Raw genomic sequence first — 25554 nt, forward strand, 5'->3', positions numbered from 1 at the left:
ATAGACAGTGTAATGCTCAAATGCAGCATATGTTCTTCCCAACTCTTGCTGTAGATGAGTATATCATCAAAAAAGACAAGAATAAATTGTCTTAGGTGTTTAGAGAATACATGATTCATCAATGACTGGAAGGTGGCTGGTGCATTGCAAAGCCCAAAGGGCATAACCATGAACTCAAAGTGCCCATGGTGGGTTTTAAAAGCAGTCTTGTATATGTCTTCCTCCTTCATCCTGATCTGGAAGTAACCAGATCTCAAATCCATTTTGGTAAACCATTTAGCACCATGCAACTCATCCAAAAGCTCATCTATAACTGGTATAGGATAGTCATGCTTTACAGTCAATGTGTTCAAATACCTGTAATCAACACACATCCTCCATGAGGAATCCTTCTTTCTTACCAACAACATTGGTGAGGCAAAAGGGCTTTGGCTATGCCTAATCACCCCAGAGTCTAGCAGTTCATTTACAATCTGCTCTATTTCACCTTTATAGGCATGTGAATACCTATAAGGAAATAGCTGTTTAGGAATTGCATCTTTCTTAAGGATGATGTGATGCTCAATGCCTCTCACAGGAGGCAACTGAGTGGGTTCTTCAAACAAATCCCCATACTCTATCAAGAGAGACTCCACCTCAGCATGTGACTTAGGTACAGTACAGTCCTTAGATAGTGAGAAAACATGGTCAACCTCCCCTTGTTCCCATTTTTTGATCATTTTGTACAAAGATTCTGCAGTGATAAGCTGCCAGTCCACCTTTTCCTTGACATCAGTGATCATCACCCTTCCTTGTAGAGTCTGTACCTCAATACACCTTGCTTTGTAGTCAAAGACTAAAGGGCTGCAACTCTTGAGCCAATCACATCCCAAGATGATGTGATACCCTTCCAACTTCAATAGCCTGAGAGGAAAACTGAACAAGGTGCCCTGCATTTGCCAGCTGAAGTCAGGGACCATCTGTTCACTGAGTAGCTTTCCCCTATTAGCTACTAATACTCTCATTATGGGAGCTCTTTGGATGATACAGCCTAAGTCACTTGCTAATTCAACACCAATAAAGCTATGTGTGCTGCTAGTATCAATGAGTATGCTCAACTTAGTTCCTCCATACTCACCACAGACTTTAATAGTGTTGACCCCAGAATTTCCCATTAATGCATTAAGAGAAACTTGAACATCCTCTACAACCTCTCCCACTTCTGCTCCCTCTGGTGTTGGTAAAGAATGGTAATGGCTGAGTTACTCTTCTTCAGTCATGAGTAGGTAAATATGCCTGTGTTTGCATTTGTGGTTTGGTGTATACTGTTCATCACAGTTGTAACAGAGGCCCTTCTCCCTTCTGGCTCTCATTTCAGATATGGTGAGTGTTTTCCTTTGAGGTAACAAGGTTGGTGGTGTGTATGGTGTATTTCTTGGTGGTATGGGTGGTGGTGGGGGGTTGGGATTGTGCCAAGGTTTCTTGATGGGTAATGTGGTTTGGGGTGGTTTATAGGGGTAGTTAGGTTTTCTGATGCTGGATTCAATCACATGAACCTATTTTCTGGCCATGTCAATGAGTTGAGGCAGGTTGTGAATGGGGAATAAAGAGAAGAAACTCTTAATTTCCCCAGGTAATCCTTTCATAAAACCATGGATAAAATAACTCTCATCATAAGTTCTGGTATTGAGTACCAACAAATAGCATCTGAGTTCTTCAAATTTCTCAATGTACTCTTCCAGGGTTCTGGTGACTTTTAAGGAATGAAACTCATCTAGAACATTTCCCTCCTGCAATTCCTCAAACCTAGATGTCACCAGACTTACAAACTGACCCCAATTTAGATCCATATTCCCTAATGTAACATGGTTATACCATGAAGCTGCCTTACCCTCCAGATGTAGGGAAGCCATGATAACCCTCTGTTTGTCAGGAATACTGGGGATTAATTGGAAATAATTGTCACATCTCAGCAACCAATTTCTAGGATTACTTCCATCAAACCTAGGAAAATCAATTTTGGGGCTGGGGTTAAATCCTAGAGAAAAGTGTTCTTGGTTTATACCTATCTCAAAAGGTCTCTGCATCCTCACTTCAGGGTTGTGTCTGATGGTTGATTCAGTGGTGTTGTGCAAAGGGATGTTTGTGTTGTAGGATGTAGAGGTCGCACTGCCCATAAGAGATTTGTCTCTGTTGTAGTATTCCATCCTCTCCACAGCCTTGGTGAACTGCAGCTGAAGCTTCTCTTGATTTGACTGAATCTGCTGCCAAGCTTCATGAGATTTTTGCATCTGTGTTTGGCCCTCTGCAACAGATTTGGTAAGTATGTTGAGTTGCTCCTGAAAAGAGGTTTCCATTGCTGCTGTTCTTTCAGCTTCCTCTTGTATTCGTTGATCCATATGTTTAGCTCTTGTTTCAGTCATTATGCCCAGGTATATAATAAAAACTTTGCTCTAGGTACCAAATGTCAGAACCTTGTATATTCTGATGATATATTTAATTGATATGACTATTAGGGTAAGAAGATAGGGGGAAGAAGAAGATGGAGAATAAGAAAAGAAAATAAAATTCTGCCTAAAATTCATATCCCAGGTAGTGGTTACATATATAGCCAAAAAGGCCTGCCAAAAGTGCAGTACAAAATAGAATATTCAATCTAATAAACCCACTATTCATGTGACACGTGTTATGCTACTGTCAAACAAATCTTCATAAAATTCCTCAATCCCACGCGCTATTTCAGCATCTCCCACGCGCGCGTCCTTCTCTCGATTGTAGTCACTCGCCCCACTTCTCCAAACATCGTCGTTTTTAGCTCCTTTGAATTCAAATTTCCAATCCCTCTCAATTTCCCCAATTCCTTGCAATTCACTGATTCGTGCCCTAGCTGATCGATGTCCTTTCTTTCCCCAGGTCGTGACAATATTCTAATTTTTTGGTAATTGTTTTTGTTATTGCTGTTCATACCTCTCCAAATCAATATTTCAAGTATTTTTAATAGTTTATGATTTTTTACCGTTCATATCTAACTAATAAAAAAGATAATTCTCTCACCTTTATATGTATTTATTATATAAGTAAGTACTCTTAATTTCAGTCAATAACCGTTATGGTATTCACACAATTTTAGTTCAATATTTTTATGATTTTAATATTATTTTAACCAGTTATAATATTAACTATGTAATAATTATTTTTAACGGATTTTAATCATTCTTTTTATAATGTATTTTTATTTTACTCATTCATTCAATATATGTAATTTAAATGATTATTTATATAATATATATTTAATCCAATAGAATCCATGATTTATGATTGACTTTAAAAGAGAGTTTCCCGTTTTACATGCTTTCGATATTTATGTTCATGATTTTTTTTCACTAATTTACGGTTTCTCTAATTCAAATGTTGATTTTTTAAATTTTAAACATTTATTTATTTCATGATCTGTAGTTAATACCTTATTGGTTATAGGTTTATTGTCATATGTATGTATTTTTCTTAATATATTATTGATTTTTCATAAGTATCTACTCAATTATATCTACTCATTATTGTCTTTAAAAATCTTTCCGTTTTTAAGTATCCCATTATATGTCAATTAGATATAAGGGATTTTTATGCAAAAGTCCCCAACCAAGCATGTGTTAGAGTAGGTGACCAACAAGCCAACGTGTGGCTGTGGTCTTTCTCTATTTCCTTGTAATAAAACAATCGTTTTTCGTTCGTAATAATAAAATATTTCATTTGGCATTCTATATCTGTTATCCCATGCAAGCAGCATAGATATAGTCCTAACGAGTTACTCTATTACTGTGAGTTGATCTAGTAGAATCGTGAGATAACTCAGCAATGTAATATAACTGTTAAAGCTTGTTCCTAGTCGATGGGTTACGCCAATAATGAGGATACCGGCATTTCCCTTTTGAGACTAGCACTTAGTGTATGTGTATTGCGTCTCATCAGTCCTCGGTGTTGTGACATCGGCATACTTGAGTGGGTGCTCATACTGGATGAGTTCACTGAACTCCCTCGCCCTAGAAATCTATAAGTGGTTCTCATTCATCGAGTAATAGGTTTCTAAGATATAGTTGTACACCATTAGTCCTTAAGACCCAGACATCACCGTGACTTCACTAGAGGACCGATTGTATCGTGACCTGTCCCTGAGTCCCACAGCGGACCACTCCAAGGGCCAACGTTCATGCAATCCGAAATCTAGTGTGAAGTTTGTGCATTGTAGTAGGGGATTAGAGTGCTTGAGTAGTCATGGATGTCCTGTGTGTTCTGACGGTTTATAATCCAAGGAATCTCTGGCCAGAGTTGATAGTGGGGTGATTAGGGAAATGTGTTTCCCTAAGTCACACACGAATGGATTTATAATACCTAGAACGTCCGCACGGTTATTGAACTTTATAAGAGGTCTCGGTGAACCAATGCCTCTAGTTCAATCGGGACATGTGCTGCGAAAGGATCGTACTGTACGCTAACTATATCATAAGGTTCTTGCAGGCACTTCACTTGTATCTAGGGAATCATGATGCGTAGTTGCTAGACGCCAATCTTGATTCGTTGGGCACCGATTTGATCGGGGATTAGGTAAAATGAGTTTTACTCTAATCGGGACTCTTGGGAGTAGTTCGTGTAAGAACAATGTGTTGTTCGAATCACAAAGAGTTGTGAGCCCACGGCTAGCATACACCTGAACCATTGAGGGTCACACTTCTCGTGTAATATAGATCCTTGATAACAACAAGCATAGATTAATATGTTAATCTTTGAACGATTGGATGTCGATATGATTGAATCCAAGATTCGTAATTGTGAATTGCGAATCGGAATAAACGTAGAGAAAGAGAGACATGCGGAATTTAGTGAACTTTCTAAATCGGGAAGTTTCCCGATTTAGCAGGTCCATTGAAGTGGAAGTTTCCAATTTTGGAAATTGGAAATTTCGAAGAGGCACTCGTATTGACGAGGACTTTAAGCTCGTCACAAATATAATTTTGTTATAATTTTGTGATCGATCATTTGTTAAAAACGAGGCCGACGAGGGAATGGGCTTAATGCATCAGTGGGTCGAGCCCAATGACTTAAGCCCACAAGGGTTGAGAACCCTAGTATAAATAGACCTCAAAAAGAGTTTAAGATCAGATTTGATACACCAAAAACCCTAGCCGTCCAAGCCCTAGCCGCTCAGCCCTCTCGGCCGTTGCAGCCCCGCCGTGCCGCCGATAGTCGCCGGTTTTCTCCTCTCTACCTTTGTTTATTCTTGTTGTTTATCTAACTCGTTTACATCTAGTGCTGTAGTTCGAGTGGGTCATAAATACGAGGTGAAACCTAATTGGAGAGGAGCTGCTGTCGGGCTGCCCCGACGGAATCCACGCACCGCCGCACGCGCCGCTGCACCGTCCACGCGCCGCCGCCGCTGGATTTGCCACGCGCCGCCGTCCGCCGCCTGCTGGATCAGTTTGCTCTAGCCGTGAGTTGCAGCCCCGAGGATTGGTAATTTGCAGCTTGTACGTGTTTGGTTCTAGGTTTCGATTCGTCGAAATCTCACGCTACAAGAGGTAATTAAATCGAAACTTTCGTAGATTGATTAGATCATGTTTGTATGAATTTTTATTTATGAGCATGAGTAATATGTGATTACGTGTTTCGATTTTATTAAATGATGAACAAGCATGTTTTATAATTTTCGGTTTTACATGTTTTTAATAAAATCGATAATTACCATGTGTATGGCTGAAGCGTTAAGGTACGTTGACTATGTGATTAGTTTATGCATGTAATCGAAACTAGTTCGATCTAAAATTTTTTTTAAATTCCGCTGCGTATACATGCACGATCCCCAACAACATGTTTATTATTCTAGGTTTAGGGGACATATCTCTTTCACCAATAAGCCCATCCCTTTAATATTTATTATAACTAAAGGAAACATTCATGTATATCCCAATATTACCCTCAACCATTTATACCCAATTCTAAATTGTAACCCCAATTTATCAATTTTGTCCACAAAAATCCAATTTTGACTTTTTTTTGGAGTATAATTTAATATGCTCCAATTTCATCCTTAACTTAATTTAATCTCAATTTGACCCCAAATTTCAGAAATTATTAAATTTTGACCCAAAACTTTTTTTTTTCAAAAAACAAAATTTTTTTCAAAATTTTTTTTTGCCGCCAGATTCCGGCGTTGACTTTTCATTTTTTTTTCTTTCTTCCGGATTTTTTCGCCGGTTTCCAGCGTTGACCGGCGGTCAACGCCGGTCTCCGGCGTTGATTTTTTTTTTTTTTTTTTGCTTTTTTTTTTCTTTTCTTTTCTTCCGGATTTTTTCGCCGGTTTCCGGCGGTCTCCGGCTTTGACTTTTTTTAGTTTTTTTTAAGTTTTTTTTTTTTTTGGTTTGTTTTGTTTTTCCACGTCCGCCGCTAAACGTTGACTGTAATTGTGCTGTCACTGACATTAAATTAACGTAATTATACTGTCAATGATAGTTAATTAACGTAATTGTACTGCCGTTGACATTACATTTATGTAATTGTGCTGCCGTTGACAGTAAATTAATTCCATTATTATTTTTTTATTTATTATTATTATTTTTTATTTTGTTTGATTTGTTGACAAGTCAACGTAATTATATTACTGTCGTTGACAGTAAAATAACTGTAAACACAATAATATTACTGTCAACAACATCAATATTATTATTTTTTTGGGGGTTTTGTTTTGTTTGAGTTATTCACGGAGTAACGTATTAATATTACTGTCTATTATTGTAATATTACTGTAAACACAATAATATTACTGTGGTTGACGGTAATAGTACAGTTGTTATAGTAATATTCCTGTCAACCACATCAATATTATTATTTTGTTTGGCTTTTTTGTTTGTTTGAGTTATTCACGGAGTAACGTAATAATATTACTGTCTACTATTGTAATATTACTGTTGCTATAGTAATATTACTGTTGCTATAGTAATATTACTGTCACTCACAGTAATATTAATTCTTTTGGTTTTTTTTTATTATGTTTACATTTGTTGAACGGACAACATAGTAATATTACTTTATTACACAATAATAATGAGTTTTGTTGTGTTAATATTAATTTGCTAGAGATTAATATAGCAATATCACTGTGTTAAACTATAGTTTAGTTAATTTTACTGTGTTTAACAGTAATATAGTTAATATTACTGTCATTCACAGCAATATTGCTGTTTAAACGGAAAAAAAAGTTACAGAAAAAAAAAAAAAAAAAAAAAAAAGAAGTCAACGCCGGAGACAAAAAAATCCGGAAGAAAGAAAAAAAAAATTAAAAAAGTCAACGCCGGAATCCAGCGGGAAAACAAAGTTTTTGAAAAAAAAAAAATTGTGAAAAAAAAAAAGTTTTGGGTCAAAATTGAATAATTTGTGAAATTTGGGGTCAAATTGAAGTTAAATTAAGTTAAGGATGAAATTGAAGCATATTAAAGTAAGAGGGGTTATTTTAGTCCTTTACAAAAATCTGGACCATGTGTGGACTTATTGGTAAAGGAGACTATTGTCTGGATCTCTTTATGAATAAGTACCCACTGATGGGCTTATTTGTAATATGCCCTAGATATAAATCATAAATTTTAACGTTTGTTAAATATTAAATTTTTATGATTTATATCTAATTTTAATGTTGTTGAAATTTGTATTTACGTTTTTAACAAAACTACTATATTATATGATTTTTTCTTTAACTAGTATTCACGGAAATACATGTCTGAAAAATAAATTTACGCATATATAATTATTACGCTCATTGAATTTAAATACAAAACGCGACCAGCAATATTGAAGCATCATGTTCTTCATAGTTACATCATAAGAATAATATTAAATATTAGTATATCGTCAAAATTAAATCTTAAAGATAATAAAATTTGCAATGAGCATCCTAGGGACATGACTGAAAATAACATCGCACGGGGGAAATTATATAGAGAAGAAACACCTGCCAAAGAATAAGTTGTTAAAAAAAAGACATGTTACATGAATAATTGGTAAATATGTAAATATTATCTACCTTCAAATTCGATGAAATACTTCCCTGTACACGACATTTCTAGTAACATTGGTGAGTTCACCCGAATCCAACTTGATAAATATTTTAATGCCACCTCTGCTCGTAACTCTGGACAGTGCAACATATAGTTGATCATGGCTGAAGACATGCTTAGGAAGATACAAACCAACATGCGAAAGAGTTTGAAACTTGGCTTTTATTGATTGTCATTGCAAAAGAAACAATCAACGGAAACTGTCTTTTCTGAAATTTAATTGGCAGTCCGGTAGATGGTATTAAAGTCATCCGAGGAATGAACATCATGTCACCGATATTTTTTCCGGAAAGAATTTTGCAACTCATAACGTGAATGCCAGTTCTAATAATTTGAAGTTTGGTCCCGTTACACAATCCTTTAGCTTGATCGATGTTTCTTATTAGCATAACGGGTGCACCAATCTTGAACTTCAACGCATGAGAACGAAGTCCGGAGCATCTTATTGTGTTGAGGAATTCAGTCGAATAAATTTCTGCATTATCCTCCATTGTTTGCTCGTCCCTAAACATACTATCTGAGCTCAGGTACACCTTCTCCTCTCCTAGAAGGAGAGACATTAAGTGATCGTTCACAAACTCGACGCATTCATTAGTTGGTGCAAGAATTGCTCTCCCTTGAAAATAATCTGAATCATACATGTTACTCAACAATCCGGGTAAACGAATTCCAGTAGGTCTCTGAATAGATCTTCTGAATCACCAATCAACATGTCATCAGGAATCACTATCGAAGCTTCACCATGATTTTGTTCCCCAACATCCTCACTACCAACCTTCAGTATCCAGTCTCCAAATTATTTTACCTCATCCACGTTAGATGGAGAAGAGCATGACTGCAATCTCATGTTCTTAGTCAACTTCATGACACGACAGAAATTCCACAGCGGAGAGGAGTTTATCGTAGCATGTACTATGTCCTGCCTTGATGCTTTGAGCACAACTGGTAAAATCTGCCTAAAATCTCTTCTAAGAACAACCACCTTACCACCAAAGAGTTTGTCAACCTGTAATATTGACTTCATTGTCTTGTCAAGTGCTTCAAAACAGTATCTATGCATCATAGGAGCCTCGTCCCATATAATAAGCTTTGCCCTTATGAACAACTCCGCATGTGGACTTTTTTGCAATATGCTACAGGTGGAACTCTCGTGTACATTTATGGGTAGTCCGAATCGAGAATGAGCTGTTCTTCCACCGGGGAGCAATAATGATGCTATACCACTCGATGCAACGTTAATTACAATCTCTCCCTTGGAACGAACTGCAGCCGAAAGAGTTTACCATAGAAAAGTCTTTCCCGTTTCACCATGGCCATATAGAAAGAACATTCCACCACGGTCATTGGATACAACATCCATGACTACATCATAAATCTTTGTTTGCACGTCTGTAATTCAAGACACCGTTGAAGTTCCCTACCCATTTCAAACCGGTCGTAATCCAGTTCATCTAACACCAATATGTTTACTGTGTCATCCGCTGAGAATTCGATTGGAACTGGCATGGGCGCGTAATTTCGCAAGCTTTTACCATTGATTTGCAATATTTTTTCTATTTCGGTGAGAGACGACAATATTAAAAAGATGAGTAATATTTAAAATCTAATTGAATAATGTGTTATACAATTTGCCATATCTGGATATGAAGACTTTGTTGTTTGTAAGCAATACCCTCAGCCAAATCCAACCAACAACTTTGTCAAACATGTTCGGGCCGACTTAAGCTATTGGAAAGAAGCATAAGTACAAATAACCTTCTTATATAATCCCTCGGTGCCCAAGTATTCACTTCTATTATTGAATATATGTATTCTTTGTCGTTATCTAATAAACCCAACACATAACATGCATCCCTGAACGTAGGGTAGACGGTGTCAAAAACCTTTCTAATGTCCTCGTAGCACGTATATCCCCTCTGAATGTTAAGTAGCAATCTAAGGTATTAGTCTTTTCCTTTTCCAGGGGGAACATTCGCAAGCCTACCAATAGAAAATCTTTTTTTCCTTGGCGCCCAAGTTTGAGAATCCTCTTTTAACTCAAGTTCGCAAACCTCCACATTGCCTCACATGCCGAAAGATATCTGCAGTCGTAGTACATCTTTATCTCATCACAAATCTCAGCACCGCTATCTGTATTGCGTGTTTCAAAAAATGCCGCCGTAACTCGGCCATGCCCCTTGTTTACGCATTTGAACATGTATTTGATTGATTTGTTCTGGTTGCATGACTTGATATTAATGTGAGATCGGTATTTACTCAACAATATACGATTGTACGGGACTACAAACCCATTGTCAAGAGTAGTCTTCTTCTTCGTAACTGTTCTGCCATCTTCCATTCTCCTGTACACAGTAAAACCATCTGCATCTGATTCAGTGCGCTGCACAAATGGCTTTGGAAATCGCTTCGTGCAAACTCGATCCTTCATACAGGGAGATTTCAAATTCGCCTGACCGCACGGTCCATGTATCATATACTTCTCCACCAACTGGTACATCTTTCGGTCGTTTACTTTGTCAGGATTTTCAGCACATATGATCCTATCAATTTCTTCTGGGTTATTGGTCTTATCGTTATTATGAAACCACAATAAAATATGTGCATGCGGTAGACCTCGTTTCTGAAATTCAATTAAGCATACATCTGCATAGAAAATATAAACATATGGTATTAAAAAAATATGCATTAATTTAGTTAAGGAAGCAATAAGTAGTTAAACTCACACATGAGCAATTTTTTTTAATTTATATGAATGAAGTAAATGTATAATTATAAACTGAGATCTAATTAAATACTTACATGTTGTAATACGTCTGAATATACAACCTTTCTTGATTTCTGTCATCATACTATTGAGCTTCATCTTGAACACACGACAAAGAATGTCTGGCCGATCCTCCGGCCTGAGATTTGTATCTTTCAACACCCTTTGTATTTCTGGCCATTGAGGATTGCATGTGATGACAATGAAGAGGGTTGTAGATCCAATCCAGTTACATATTTGAAGAGCATCAACGAAGTTGTTAAACATATACCTTGGACCTGCGGTGAACGACCATGGAATTATAATGCGTTGTCCAACTGATTTACCCTCAGTGTCTCCTTTAAAAATATTTTCTTCGATACCCTTGTACATGTCAACCCTAAGTTGATCTTGATTGAACCTTATGAAATTCAACCTGTGTGACTCTACCATCGAAAATCCATCAACACAGAACTGCTGAAATAACTTCTTGAAATGCAAAAGTAACAAATGTTATCAACGCCGTTTCTGGATTAGATATGCAAAGAACTCTCGCATGCTTACCTTCCTCCATTTTCTATTATCAGCAAGCGAAGATTCTCTCAAACAGATATCGTCTCGATAATCATCTTCCCTGTAAGGAAATAAAAGAGGATACTGTAGAGGCAAGTAAAGAGGATGGAGCTCACTGATTCGTTGAAGCTTATTTGAGCGTGTCTCAGCTACAATATCCCTAAACGCATGTAACGAATCCAATACAATGCAATTGACCTGCTATTTTGTACAATGATTATACAAAATAAGTAAAACGTTACCAAAATAATACAAATATAAATATTTAATGACATAAAATTTCTACAATAAATTACCTTGATAAAAATATTGAGTGGAGCCCGTAGCAAGTTTCTAGTACAATGCAAATTAACCTACAAATGAGGAATGCCAAAACATATAAGTTATACAAAATAAAGGTCATTATGTAAAATTGTAAAAAAAAATTATATAGTTACCTTCATATATGCCGAAAAACATCCTTGTACCACATTATTTGTAGTTGGTTGTATCGCTAGATTCCGACGTGATCAAAATCCTTATGCCACTTCAACTATTAACTCTCGAGAGTGCGACATAGAGTTGTCCATGACTGAAAACATGTCTGAGCAAGTGCAGTACTACATGGGAAAGAGTTTTATTGATTGTTATTGCAAAGGAAACCATCACCGAAGAGTGACATTGCTAAAATTTAATAGGCGATGTAGAGTTGGACGGTACCAATGTCATTTGAGCAATGAACGTACACTATATGGTCAACATGTTTATCGGGTAGTGTCATGCATTTGAGAACGTGTTTTCCCATATTAATAACCTGAAGCCTAGTTCCACTGCACGATCCTCTAGCCTGATCAATATTTTTGATGAGCATAACGGGAATACATCTTTTCAATGCAACCTAGGTGGAATTCTGGAGCACGATATGGTGTTGAGGAACTCGGATCTATGATATTAACTCCTCATTGTCCACACTATCGGAATTCAAATAAACCTTCTCTTCTCCAGTTATGAGCGACAAAAAATGATCATTCACAAAACCGACACTTTCATTAGCCGATGCAATAATTGTTATGGCCTCAAAGTACTCAGGATTGAACAGGTTGCTCACCATATCCAGGTAAACAAACTCTATAAGATCAAAAAATGGATCTGCAGAATCACGGATAAGCATGTCATCAAAAATTTCAATTTCAAAATTGTTTTATTAGTATTAGTCTTAGTCATAATCATCATACTAATACTAATATTAATATTAATACTAATACTAATACTATTACAACTACTTATACTAATACTAATACTAATACTAATACTAATACTAATGCTACTACTAATACTAATACTTTAATGCTAATATTAATGTACTAATGCCAATACTAATGTACTGATACTAAAACCAATATCAATACAAATATCAATACCAAAACCAATACTAATACCAATACAAATATCAATACCAATTGTTTTATTAGTATTAATCTTAATCATATTCCTCATACTAATACTAATACTAATACTAATACTAATACTAATACTAATACTAATACTAATACTAATACTAACACTAAAATTAATACTATACTAATACTAATATTAATACTACTACTCATGTTAATACGTTAATTCTAATATTAATGTACTAATGCCAATACTAATGTACTAATACTAAAACCAATAGCAAAAAAAATAGCAATACCAAAACTAATATCATTACCATTACCATTACTATTACATTTACCTTTACAAATATTAATACTAATCTGATAATAATACTATTACTATTAGTAATACTAATGCTACTGATAATCCTAATATGCTAATGTTAATGCTAATACCATTGTCAATATCAATTATAATCTTAATCATAATCCTAATGCTAGTGTTAATGCTAATCCTTATCCAAATACATTAATACTAATGTCAATCCTAATATGCTATTATTAACATTAATCCTAATACGCTAATGCTAATATATTAATGCTAATTCTACTTCTACTTCTAATACTAATGGTAATTCTAACCCTAACACTAATGCTAATGCTAATCATAACCAAAATTACAATCCTAATATTAATTCTAATCATAATTATAATCATAATCTTAATCCTAATCATAATTATAGTCCTAATCGTAATGCTAATCTTAATTTTAATGCTAATTTCATTCATAATAATAATACTAATCATAGTTCTTATCCTAAAAATACACATATGCTAATGCTAACGCTAATCTTAATACTAATTATATTATGCTAATGTTAATGCTAATCCTAATCCGAATCCTAATTCTAATTATGATGCTAATATTAATACTAATTCTACTATTTCTAGTCATAATGCTAATCATAATACTAATATTCATACTAATAGTAAAATCCTAATGTACCTAATGCTAATGTTAATCCTAATGCTAACATTAATACTAATACTAATATTAATACTTATATGATAATGCTAATTCTAATTCTAATTCTAATTTTAATATGCTAATGCTAATATGCGGCTCAACCACAACTTCTATACTTCTGCTCTTTAGATCCTCTGATCTCGTATCTTTAATCCTTCTTTAATTTTTGCAATTTCACACGTTTGCTAGTTTTCTCAAAAGAATTATTTTCCGTCTTTGAGAGAGTGTGTGTTACGGTTGAGAGAAAAGGGGTGGGTGTGGCGGCGGAAAAATTAGGGTGAGGAGAAAGAGATAAATGTGATTTTTTATTAATTATATTAAGGGTATTTTCGGGTTAAATTAAAATCAAAGGATGTGGTTCAAATTTTATTTACAAATAAGGATTTAGTTAAACTATTCTGTTTGAGGTTGTCCCCCATATCTAATTAGGTTTGATTTAAGGGGTGTCTAACATATTACCCCTATTATAACTCATATTAATATTAATTCTAATCCTAATACTAATTGTAATGACGACTCTATTCATAATCCTGATCATAATACTAATACAAATACTAATAGTAATACTAATGGTAATACTAACCTAATTATAATACTAATACTAATATTAATACTAATCACAATTCCAATCTTAATCATGATATTAATATTAATTTTGATCATAATCTTAATACTAATCCCAATCATACTAATAATAATACTTATACTTATACTCATACTCATACTTATACTAATACTCATACTCATACTTATACTAATACTCATACTCATACTCATAATACTCATACTAATATTAATACTAATATTAATATTAATACTAATACCAATACCAGTATCAATACCAATACCAATATCATTATCAAACCAACAACAATATTTTGAATAATTATTGTTTGATCAACCAAATCAACACCATGAAATACGAAACGAAAAATATTCAAAACAAAGGAATTTGGCATATAAATAAATTTGCCACAAATAAATAATGGGGTTTTTTCATATCGAAAAAAATAATAAATAAATTGCTTCGCATGTATCGCTGATTGTACACAAACTAAAATATGAGAAAGAAAAAAAATTAAAAAGAAGACACATGGTATGAAATTGGTACACAAAAAATTGAAACGGAATTGTAAACATAACCGAAAGTACACATATTTTTGGGTAGTAAACATTTGATTGCCAATATATAAGCTGTCCGTCTTGATCATATCTACAAAAACATATACAATTAAAAAAATTGTTATATATGACTGCAAATATAAAAATTTATTCAACTATATTGAAACAAAAAACCCAATCTTTTAACCCATAACAAATCATTTAAAACAAAATCTTAACAAAGTTTACATTTATTTGTTTAATTCATTTCCATTGTTTAACAAAGTAAGATATATGTAAACCGGTGATGCTATTAGAATGTATAGTTCGAAATACTATTAAAATTTGACAAACTTTTATAAGGATTAAAAAAATGGATAAAAAAATAAGGATTAAAAAAACTACTTATATTTTACTAAACATATTTTTTGTTGTGATTCAAAATAAATATAAATATTACCATAATAATGTAAACAAAATCTTTGTTTTTTATGACAATTGCTATCAAAATTTCTATGAATTATGTAACATATTAGTATAACGATAATTTGCATTAATACCAATTTATTAGCCTTCATGAAATACCTCATGATCAAGAAGTATGTCATTATTCTAGTTTGCATCATTATAAGTGGTGATACACGTTTTATACATTCAATGGCAAATAGTGAATAGTATAATTATTGTATTATATAAAAAATAAGTCACATTATTATATAATAGCAAACATTCGATATAAAAACAGTTATAAAATAGCGAAAATATTGGAAATTGCTAATTACTATATCTTGTTAATATCTATATTATAACAGCAAAAAGTCAAATTATTATAAAGAAAAAACAAAAAAAAGGGCAATATGGCATTGTAAAATATAATATTTATCTATCGGAAAAGAATTTATTATGTAATGATTTTAAATCAATCTCGTTTCTATGAATGTTGACTAATATATTTCCTAAATTTTATATTAAAATTTTTAGCAATAAATATGTATGAAGTTTTTTTTTTTAATTTAGTGTGTGTGTGAGTCAAAAATAAATTCTTAAAAAATAGTATGTATTGATTTTAAAAGAATCTCATTTTACAAAATTTTGTAACGTAGAAATATACTACTATTTTTTAATGTATATATATATATATATATCAATAATTTTCTTCAGCTTTAAATTTGAGCACGACATATTTCATAAAACAATAGACAAAAATTATCAATTTAATTATAATAATCAAGAGCAAGATTAAAACATAAAATAAATTATAAATTAGAATGTCCTAACACTATTAAACTCCCAACATTAAACAAATTTCATCAAAAGAAAATTCTAACAAAAATTTAAATGAAACAAAAAAAAATATTTAAGGAGTAAATCTTCTTCTTGACTTGCACAATGCACTTAAATGACGTTTTTGTTGGGATAAACAAAAATTGAGTGATTCTTCCACGAATAAATCTCAAAGAAATCTTTTTTTTTTTTGCCAATGTATCCAGCAACATCTCCAAATTGCTTGGATATGTTCTACACGGAAATTGATCAATTAACAACATATTATTAATTATACATTAGTTATAGAAAATATAACAAAACAAAATATGAATATAACCTTTGATTTTTGAACTTTCAAGATGTAGTCGCACTTTTTGCAAATTCATAGAATTTTTCCATATCCGATATCAGTCGCGTAAAATACATGACTTAACAACGTCCATATCTACAGATCATAACAAAAATGTTAGAGATATATACGTATGTAAAAATAACAAATAATATAATGCAAAGTTAATTTGGAGCAAATAATTATCATGTGCATCGAAACAAATAAATCATAATGATATATTTTGTCGAGAAAAAAAATGTACACCGAATTATCAATTTCAATATAATTATCAGAAGAAAAAAACAGAAAAACTAAAAAGAGAAACCAAGAATAAAAAAATACTCCCTCCTCTCTCTCTCTCTCTCTCTCTCTCTCTATCTCTCTCTCTCTAACTGGATTTTTTTTGGTGGTGATGAATTTTGTGGTATGAAATTTTATAGTTGTATTTATGCGATAAAAATGTAAATAATATGTAAAAAACGGAAATAATTAATTAACATTAAAACAAAGATTTTCAAGATTGAATTTTTGAATTTGAATTTTAAAATAAATTAAACTACATGTTTAAATAAGGAAAACCCGAAACCAATATAATTAATGATATGCTTCAATTTCGCTAAATCACCCACACACACGCATATACATATATATATATATATATATATATATATATATATATATATATATATATATATATATATATATATATATATATATATATATATATATATATATATATATATATATATATATATATAACTAATGATATCTAGAAATAAATTAACATCGTTTCTATAATTATAGAAATTATATATATTGTAATTGATATTAATTTACACTCTTATATAAGATATTATGAAATATGGAAAAGATATAAATCAAATTAATACACAAAATAATAATATCTTATATTAAGTTGGTAAGTCTTAATTAATATGCATCTATTATCGGTAATTGCATTAAATAATTAATTAATGTGTGTATATTAGTATTGTGATTATAATGGAATAAAAAATGCCACATGAGATATGAGGTGGATGTCACATAGATATGTCACATATCGATTTCTTAAGCTATAAGGGTTTCAATTTATATATTATATAGATATATTTATTGTTTATAAAAAAAGAAACTCATTAACCAATAAAAATACACTATTTTGACATGTAGGAGAGATAAAATTTGAAACAAAAAATGTGAAATTATTTCATTAATAATATGGGTGATTCTTGTAAGTGGGTTATTTTTGCAATTAATATAATATTGTGCATAAAATTTACTCAATTGTGAAATTATAAAAATTGCAATTAAGTCCTACATTTTTTAAATCAAAATATTGTTTATAAAAAAAAAAACTCATGAACCAATAAAAAGACATTATTTTGACATGTAGGAGAGATAAAATTTTAAAATCAATAATGTCAAATTAATTAATTAATAATATAGATGATTATGATAATTTGGATTTTTTTGCAATTAATATAATATTGTGTATAAAATTTAATGAACCCAAAAAAAGAATTAACGTATTTATTATGAAAAAATGGATTAAAAAAGGAAACTAAATAACCAATAAAAAGACACTATTTTGACATGTAGGAGAGATAAAATTTAAAATTTAATTATGTGAAATCAATTACATAATAATATGGTGATTATGGTAAGTGGGGTTATTTTGAAATTAATAATAAAATGTGGACTCAATCTCCTCAATTAGAAAACTTTGATTGTGTATCTTAGTTTTATATATAATAATATAGATTACATTTAATTTCTTTTTCTATATTTTGAATCAAAAATATAAATACCCTACTCAAACACCTTGATCTTCATCCAAATTGATTGAAACTAACTAAACCAACAATGTGACAGTTTTTCTATTTTTTCGACATCTCTCCTATTTATAGGGTCACGTGTATAATTGTCTAACATTTTTTTTTGGGGTTATATGAGATAACCCCCTTATGCAATTCCCTAGGTTTAAATCCATTTTTAAATTTACTATTAGGGATAACCCCCTACTTAGCATAATACCTTATTTAGCCCTATTATATTCATAAAAAATATTAAAAATTAATATCAATTAGATTAATATATGCAAACACCCACGTTCAGTTTTTTTCTTTCGATTCATTTAAATAAAAATTGTTTATTTTTTATTTCTACTTTAAAAAATAGTTATTTATTTATTATTTTTAGTTTTTCAATTTTTTTATTTGTTTATTATTTTTAATTTTCATTTTTTTAATATTAATTTTTTTCCGGTTTATTCTTTTAATTAATTTTTTTATTAATTTTTTTCACTTTACCAAATTGAAATACACTACACTTATCGAATTTCACTATATATAAATATTTTGAAATTTAATGAAATACTATAAAATTAACATAATCCGCACTATAAATATTTCAAAATTTAATGAAATACTATAAAATTACCATAATCCACTATTTTATTGCCTGAATTTGAAATCCACTATTCATTTTATAAATTTGAAATTCACTATTCACTGTTTGAAATCCACTATTCACTATAAATATTTCAAAATTTAATGAAATACTATAAAATTACCATAATCCACTATTTTATTGCCTGAATTTGAAATCCACTATTCATTTTATAAATTTGAAATCCACTATTCACTGTTTGAAATCCACTATTCAATGTCTGAATTTGAAATCCCCTATTCACTGGTCGAAATCCACTATTTAATGTCGCGTGTGTATTTAAAAACCACTATTTACTGTAAGCGCATCGACACCCCTCCTCTATTGCTCGCGCTGTGTAAGGTATATTTTGTTTGAAATCCACTACAAGTTCATCAAAAACACTACAAAAATATAGAAATTCATTACAAAAGATCTACTTTACAAAGAGAAAATCCACTAAAAACTTGCCTAAATCAACACAAAAGTCCCCTTTAATAAACAATGTCATCGCTTACAATAGTAGATTCACCCGGGCATCACCCAACCTCGTCTCACTTGTTGCCATCACTCCTTGTGCAAGCCCACTACAAAAAAATATCGAAATTCACCAAAATATTAGCATAATCCACTATGAAATTAACCTAATCCACTACAAAACAATTACAAAAATATTAATGTAATCTACTACGAAATTAAACTAATTCACTACGACAAATCCCTTTTTTCAAAGACAAAATTGAGTTCAATTATATCGAAATTCACTAAAATAGTAATGTAAACCACTACGGAATTAACCTAATCCACTACAACAAATCACCTTTTCAAAGAAAAAATCCAATTCAAAATAAAAATTACAATCTAATTACAATCAAATTATTATTTTTAGTTGAAAATCATGATTATTCATAGTTCAAGTCAATATCTCCAAATTTGTGCGTTCCAATTGAATACGATATTAAATTATATTATTATTAACAATTGTGCGTTCCAATTTATTGAATAAAACAAATTCAATAAAAACTGAAAGGCTCCGAAAATCAAGTAAAAAAATAGAACAAGAAATAATTAAAATTCTCCATATTTTTCAAATTACCCGTACAACTCGTCGATCCCATCACAAAAAAAACACAAGATCTTTCTGTGCCGTCTGGAAAGATGGAGATCTCTGATCTAGAGGATGAAGGAGCCGCGACGACTGATGTAGTGGATGACAAGGACACAAGCGCAGTCGGTCCATCAAGGCGTTGATGATGGCGAAACAGTGGATGTCTTACATCGATGGAGAAGGCTAAGAGGACCGAAAAAATTTGGAAGAAGAAATCGCTGCTACTGTTGAGGAAGAGAGGGGGGCGCTGATGTTGAAAGAAAAAGAATCGTGAAACATCGTTTGGTAAGATTAGGGTTGATGTAATTAAATTATTATAATTTAATATTAAATTATAGGTTTTGTTAAATAGAAAATTGGATCTATACAAGGAAATACTTAAGGGTATTATGGAGAGATCATAATAAAAATAGTTAATAAATAAAATTTAGGATTTATCTCAAAAAGAGAAAAAAAAATTGGGTCTACACTAAGTATAAAAGGCATATGGGGGGTTTTTCTCAAATAATCCCTTTTTTTTTTGTCCCTTAATATTTTGTTGATAGGATTAATAATTCCCCCGTGGTTGTATCCACTGATAATGGTGTTGTACAATTTTTGCAAATTTCACAATTTTGCGGAGAAATTTTGTGTACTCGTATGCAGTGGCGAATCCAGGGTTTTTGCTAAGGAGGTGCGAGATTGGACTAAAAGTTTACGGGGGTTCGGAGGCAGTGCCCCCGATTTTTTTTCAATAAATAATATACACATAAAATAATAGGAATATGTAAAACTTCAAATATAAAAAGATCATTTATAAATCTTTGAGATAATTTAGAAAATATTTGAACATAAATTTGGTGAAAATGTTCGAAAAAATGTAAATTAATTATAGTTTTCAGTAGCAAATTGTGTATTTAAATAGTGGTACCATAGATATATATAAAAAATAAGAATTTAAAGGCATATTTAAAATATAGTGCCTTAAATATTTAAAAAAATTATAAATATTACAAAAAAAAAATGTACAATGCACTATGTTAGTTTTGAACTCTGTACCTCCCAAAGATATACTTGAATGCTTTACCATTCAAGCTAGAACAACATAAAATCAAAGATACACATCGAAATAAATATGAAGCATAAAATATATAAGGAATATTTTTTTTTTTTAAATCAAGGGTGTGCAGTTGCACACCCTAGAACCATAGTGGATCCGCCACTGCTCGTATGAGATTGTGTCTACTAAGAATGTCATTGAATTGATGGGCATAGAAGAGAATATGTAGGTACTATTTTATTAGAGCGTATAAGGGGAGGTCGAAAAAGTAGCAGTTTGATTACTTCGTCAAAAAACCAACTCCCTGGCCCATGTATTCCACATTTGAACGTTAAAATCTCGTAAAATCGTAGCGGCAAGTGAATAAACTCGAAATTTCACCGAAACATAGCTTTCAAAATTACAAAGTATCGTCGTGAAGTTAGCCAAATTCCACATGTGGGTTTTACTTACTATACCCGCATGCCCTACTATATTTGAGAGTTTTTGCCTCGATGTCACGGATCACTTCATATATGTTTCATTGCAAAGTTTTTTTGGATTATTATTTTTTTTCTTTTTTATTCCAATATTTTATATACAACTATTAATCACATTAATTTAAGGATCAAAATTTGATGAAATTAAATATTATAATCAAGATCATGGGTTTCATTCCCAATGAGAACAATTGGTGATAAATAGATTATTGGTCTGAGTTTAAGGCTAAAGTATTCTTCTTTTCTACCACTAATTTATTTTATGATAAATGATAAACGGTAGTCTTACCTAACTAAGTGGTGATTAGGGGATTGCATTTTTAACATTTATTTGAATTTTACATGCATCAAGAAGAAGAAAAAATCATTTTTTATTAGATAAAAGGGGTTTTATACAAATTGCATCATGTACTATTAGTGGCGGATTCAAGATGAGAATCCAGGATATGCCGCATAGAAAAAATAATAATTAAATATTCGAGTATTAAATCGTAAGAATATAGCAATGTTTCAATTACAACTTAAATTGAAAATTTATTTCTAGTCCAATTATAAATATATTTTCTTCTTACTCATGGCTTGACATAAAGAGATTCAGGGTTCTGATTTGAGAGAGACGCCTTTTTGGGGAGAAGGCTTCAAACAACATTAATTGAGGCAAAATAAAAAATTTAACATTTTCTACATTTTTGGGAGAGGAGCTGAAAAAAAGTAATTGGGGCAAAAAAAAGGGAGAGGGTTGAAAAATAAAATTAATTGAAGCAAAATATATGAATTAAAATTTTATGCGTCTTAAGGAAGAGGGGCTGGAAAAAAAAATTAGGTAAAAAAAACGGAGAGTGGTTGAAAAAAATTAATTGAGGCAAAAAAAGGAAAAAGGAAAGAGAGGCTGAAAAAATTAAACCGTGGGAGAGGGGATGAAATAAAATTAAAAATTAGTATTTTGTGAATCGCGCAAGGATCAAATAACACATAACCTTTCAAACATATCAAGACATCTTTACCACTACACTAAACATTTTTTTAGGGTCTAAGGTGGTCCATGGCATACATGGTCACCCCCTAAATCCGCCCCAGGTATTATCTATCACCAGTGTCGCATATATACCATGTACTATAAAATGCGATAAAGTGACCCCTCAATTTAATGGTCAACCATCAAATATCCAACACCGTTAATTTCTATAGCGTAGTTACCATTTTACCCGTACATTTATATGATATACATAGGCATTGTTTTTTACTATATTAGTTGGCCAATTTATTTTTTTTTACTTTATTACATAATACTTTGGTTGCATAGACAAGTGGTTCTAGAAACATATGTCATGTAGTATTTCGACGTAAAAAATTGAAATCCATAATTTTATAGAATCAGAGTAACGGTAAGAATTTTAAATCGTGAATCATTGGGTTGAAAATAAAATTATAGATTTCAGAAATTAAAAAAAAAAATCAAAATATTATCAAGAATAAAAAAATTCATAAATTTTAGTTGATATTTTAGGCTGGGAACAAAATTAAATTGCAAAATTTTATAAATTTTTAGAATTTAATTTTTTTTAAGAAAAGTTAGGTGAAATTTTGAGGTCGTAGAACATAAAATTAGGAAAAATACATGAAAAAAAAAAGTGGAAGTAAATTAGTACAAGAGAAAAAAAAAGAGGTATTTATGATCGGTCAACTTTAAAAAATGCCGAATTCTTTAACATGGCCAAATATTCATATTTTATAGTACATAACCGTATATATACGACATTAGTGATAGTAAAGAGATGCAATTTGTATTTAATCATAAATAAAACTAAATGAATATTCCAAGGTTCAAATTCAAGAATTCAACAAATGTTTGGTGCATTCAAACTTGAAAACCCAAAAACAACTAATTTAGCTTTGGTAGGCCACTTTGACCGGTAAATGTGGGCATAGAAAAACATAGTGGGCCCCACTTTCTCAATTATTTATTTTATATCATTAGCTCCTTTTTTCATAGTCCCCATTTCCTGTGTTTTTATGTCTCCTGTTTTCTTCTACCCACCCCCCCTACCCCCACCCCCCACCCCCCCACCCCAACCCACCCCACCCCCATCTCTCTCTATCTCTCCCATGTGTATTGTGTAATGTGTTCATGTAACTAATTCTCCCAGCAGCCCACCTTCACCACTACATCTTCTGCTCACCACTCTCTCCTAAAAATAATTATTTCTCATTCTCATCTTTTTCTAATTAATTTAATTTATTTATTTATTTTGAATAAGATTTCTTGATTAATATTATTTATGAAGGGTGAAGAAATGGTGATCCCACATTTATTCAGGTGCCCCATAAGCCTTGACTTGTTCAAAGATCCAGTCACTCTCTCCACCGGCCAAACCTACGACAGAATCTTCATCGAAAAATGGCTGTCCGAAGGAAACGCCACGTGCCCCGTCACAATGCAGAAGCTCGACGACTCCTCGATCGTGCCGAACCACACGCTCCGTCATTTAATCCACGAGTGGATCATTGATAATTCCGAAGGACAATTCGAAGCCGCCGACGACGAAGAAAACGACGTCTCCATCGGCGAATTCAAGCGGATTCTCGAGTCGAACGAATCCACATTGGATGACAAGATTCTTGTACTAGATAAGGTTCACTCCTTGTCCGAAAAGCTCCCGTTGGAAAATTCTCGGTTGATCGAATTCGACTTTTTCGGACTACTTTCGGAGCTTGTTTTCGAAATCGGTACGAAAAGTTTGAAGTTTGTTGAAAAAGCGCTTTTTTGCGCTTTAAAGTTGATGCCCTTTAGTGAAATGGAGTCACTCAACAAAATATTGGAACAAGAAACTAAGTATGTAGTGTTTTTATTGTTGTTTGAACAAGGAAATATTTCGATCAAGAAAAGCTTGTGCCTTGTAGTGGAAGCAATCTCGTCGTGCGTCGACACTAAAAACCTCGGCGAAAAGCTCGGAAAATCGGACAAACTTTTGCGGGGAATTGTCGATGTAGTCCAAAACAAATCCGAAGCTAACGAAGCTGGGGTCAGAGCTTTGTCGTCACTTTCTCGTATCGAAAAAAACCGGGAAAATCTTGATAAACAAGGTGCGGTTAAAGGGCTAATAGCGTACTTATCGAACGTCGAAATAATTGAGAAAGGAAGTTTAGCTCCGATGGCGGTTTCGACTATTGAGAATCTTTTATTATCCGTTGGGAGCGCGAAAATCGCGATTTTGGATAATTGTTGTGGTGTGAAAGCAATAGTTAAGATGGTGTTTAGAGTGTCGAACCACGAAGGGAGCGAAAGTGCGGTGAATTGTTTGGTGATTGTTTGTTCGGATTCGAAGATTGCGAGGGAGACGGCTATCGTTGAGGGTGTGCTGACTCAGCTTTTGCTTTTGCTTCAGAGCCAGTGTAGTGCAAGGATCAAAACTAAGGCGAGAATGCTGCTGAAATTGTTGAGAACAATGTGGATTAATGAGGATTTGAATAATGGGTTTGGGGTTATTTAATTTCTCATGGTTGTTTATTTGTGAGGTTTCTTGATTATAAAATGTGGATTTTGATATTATATATGTATAGAGGGTTGTTGAAGTAGTCGATTTATTACGTGCGAAAGAATTTGATAAGGTAATCGACGAAGATTTTTCGATTTTTAAGTAGGTTTTGTTAGAAATATTCGCAAATATACGAATTTAAGTTTTAATAATTGGAAGAAAAGAAAATGGTCTATCAGGGCGGATTTGTCTTGAAACGCAAAAAAAAAAATAAAAAAAATTAACACAAGTTTTCAGTTCATTATCCACAAGTATAAAATTTGTGGACTGTGCCTTTACATGCTAAAACCAGTATTCAAAAGAATTCAAATGTGAAGCCAAGCTCTTCTATTCTAAGAAGAAATCACAAGATGATTTCTTCGTAATCAATCCCTGGTATTTAGTATAAAAGCACTTAACGGAATGCTAGGAATACAAACCAGTATTCAATGAGGTTAGATACAAAACAGACTCAATCATGTAATGAGAAATCTATAATGAATACA

The 25554-nt window shown here is 32.2% G+C and overlaps 2 protein-coding genes and 1 long non-coding RNA gene across 3 annotated transcripts; 1 reads left to right on the forward strand and 2 right to left on the reverse strand.

Moving 5' to 3' along the window:
• Positions 1–10113: 10113 nt before the first annotated feature.
• Positions 10114–12547, reverse strand: LOC148766278 (uncharacterized). Its single transcript, XM_088827212.1, has 6 exons — positions 12368–12547; positions 12191–12274; positions 11694–11750; positions 11389–11595; positions 10881–11301; positions 10114–10724 (listed from the first exon to the last, which is right to left on the reverse strand). Exons 1-6 carry the CDS (start codon positions 12545–12547, stop codon positions 10114–10116), a joined length of 1560 nt encoding a protein of 519 aa, XP_088683338.1.
• A 6728-nt stretch (positions 12548–19275) lies between these two features.
• Positions 19276–20464, reverse strand: LOC105965653 (uncharacterized). The gene is made up of 2 exons (XR_001173461.2): positions 20004–20464; positions 19276–19494 (listed from the first exon to the last, which is right to left on the reverse strand). It is a non-coding gene; the product is annotated as an uncharacterized LOC105965653 (long non-coding RNA).
• Positions 20465–23614: 3150 nt separating this feature from the next.
• On the forward strand, positions 23615–25171 carry LOC105965649 (U-box domain-containing protein 26). The gene is made up of 2 exons (XM_088826969.1): positions 23615–24260; positions 24399–25171. Exons 1-2 carry the CDS (start codon positions 23813–23815, stop codon positions 25022–25024), a joined length of 1074 nt encoding a protein of 357 aa, XP_088683095.1. The 5' UTR covers positions 23615–23812; the 3' UTR covers positions 25025–25171.
• The last annotated feature ends 383 nt before the right edge of the window (positions 25172–25554 follow it).

The sequence above is a fragment of the Erythranthe guttata genome, chromosome 12 (genome assembly GCF_056151865.1).
Source record: "Erythranthe guttata isolate IM_541 chromosome 12, IM_541, whole genome shotgun sequence".
NCBI classification, from domain to species: Eukaryota; Viridiplantae; Streptophyta; class Magnoliopsida; order Lamiales; family Phrymaceae; genus Erythranthe; species Erythranthe guttata.

Excerpts from the sequence above, each read along its gene's own strand:
- LOC105965649 (XM_088826969.1), top strand. The coding sequence starts at position 23,813 with ATGAAGGGTGAAGAAATGGTGATCCCACATTTATTCAGGTGCCCCATA. Across the intron at positions 24,261-24,398 it reads GGAGCTTGTTTTCGAAATCG|GAAATATTTCGATCAAGAAA; the intron begins GTACGAAAAGTT and ends TGTTTGAACAAG.
- LOC148766278 (XM_088827212.1), bottom strand. The coding sequence starts at position 12,547 with ATGCTTATCCGTGATTCTGCAGATCCATTTTTTGATCTTATAGAGTTT. Across the intron at positions 12,275-12,367 it reads TCATAACTGGAGAAGAGAAG|GTTGCATTGAAAAGATGTAT; the intron begins GTTTATTTGAAT and ends AATTCCACCTAG. Across the intron at positions 11,596-11,693 it reads CACTCAATATTTTTATCAAG|GTCAATTGCATTGTATTGGA; the intron begins GTAATTTATTGT and ends ACAAAATAGCAG.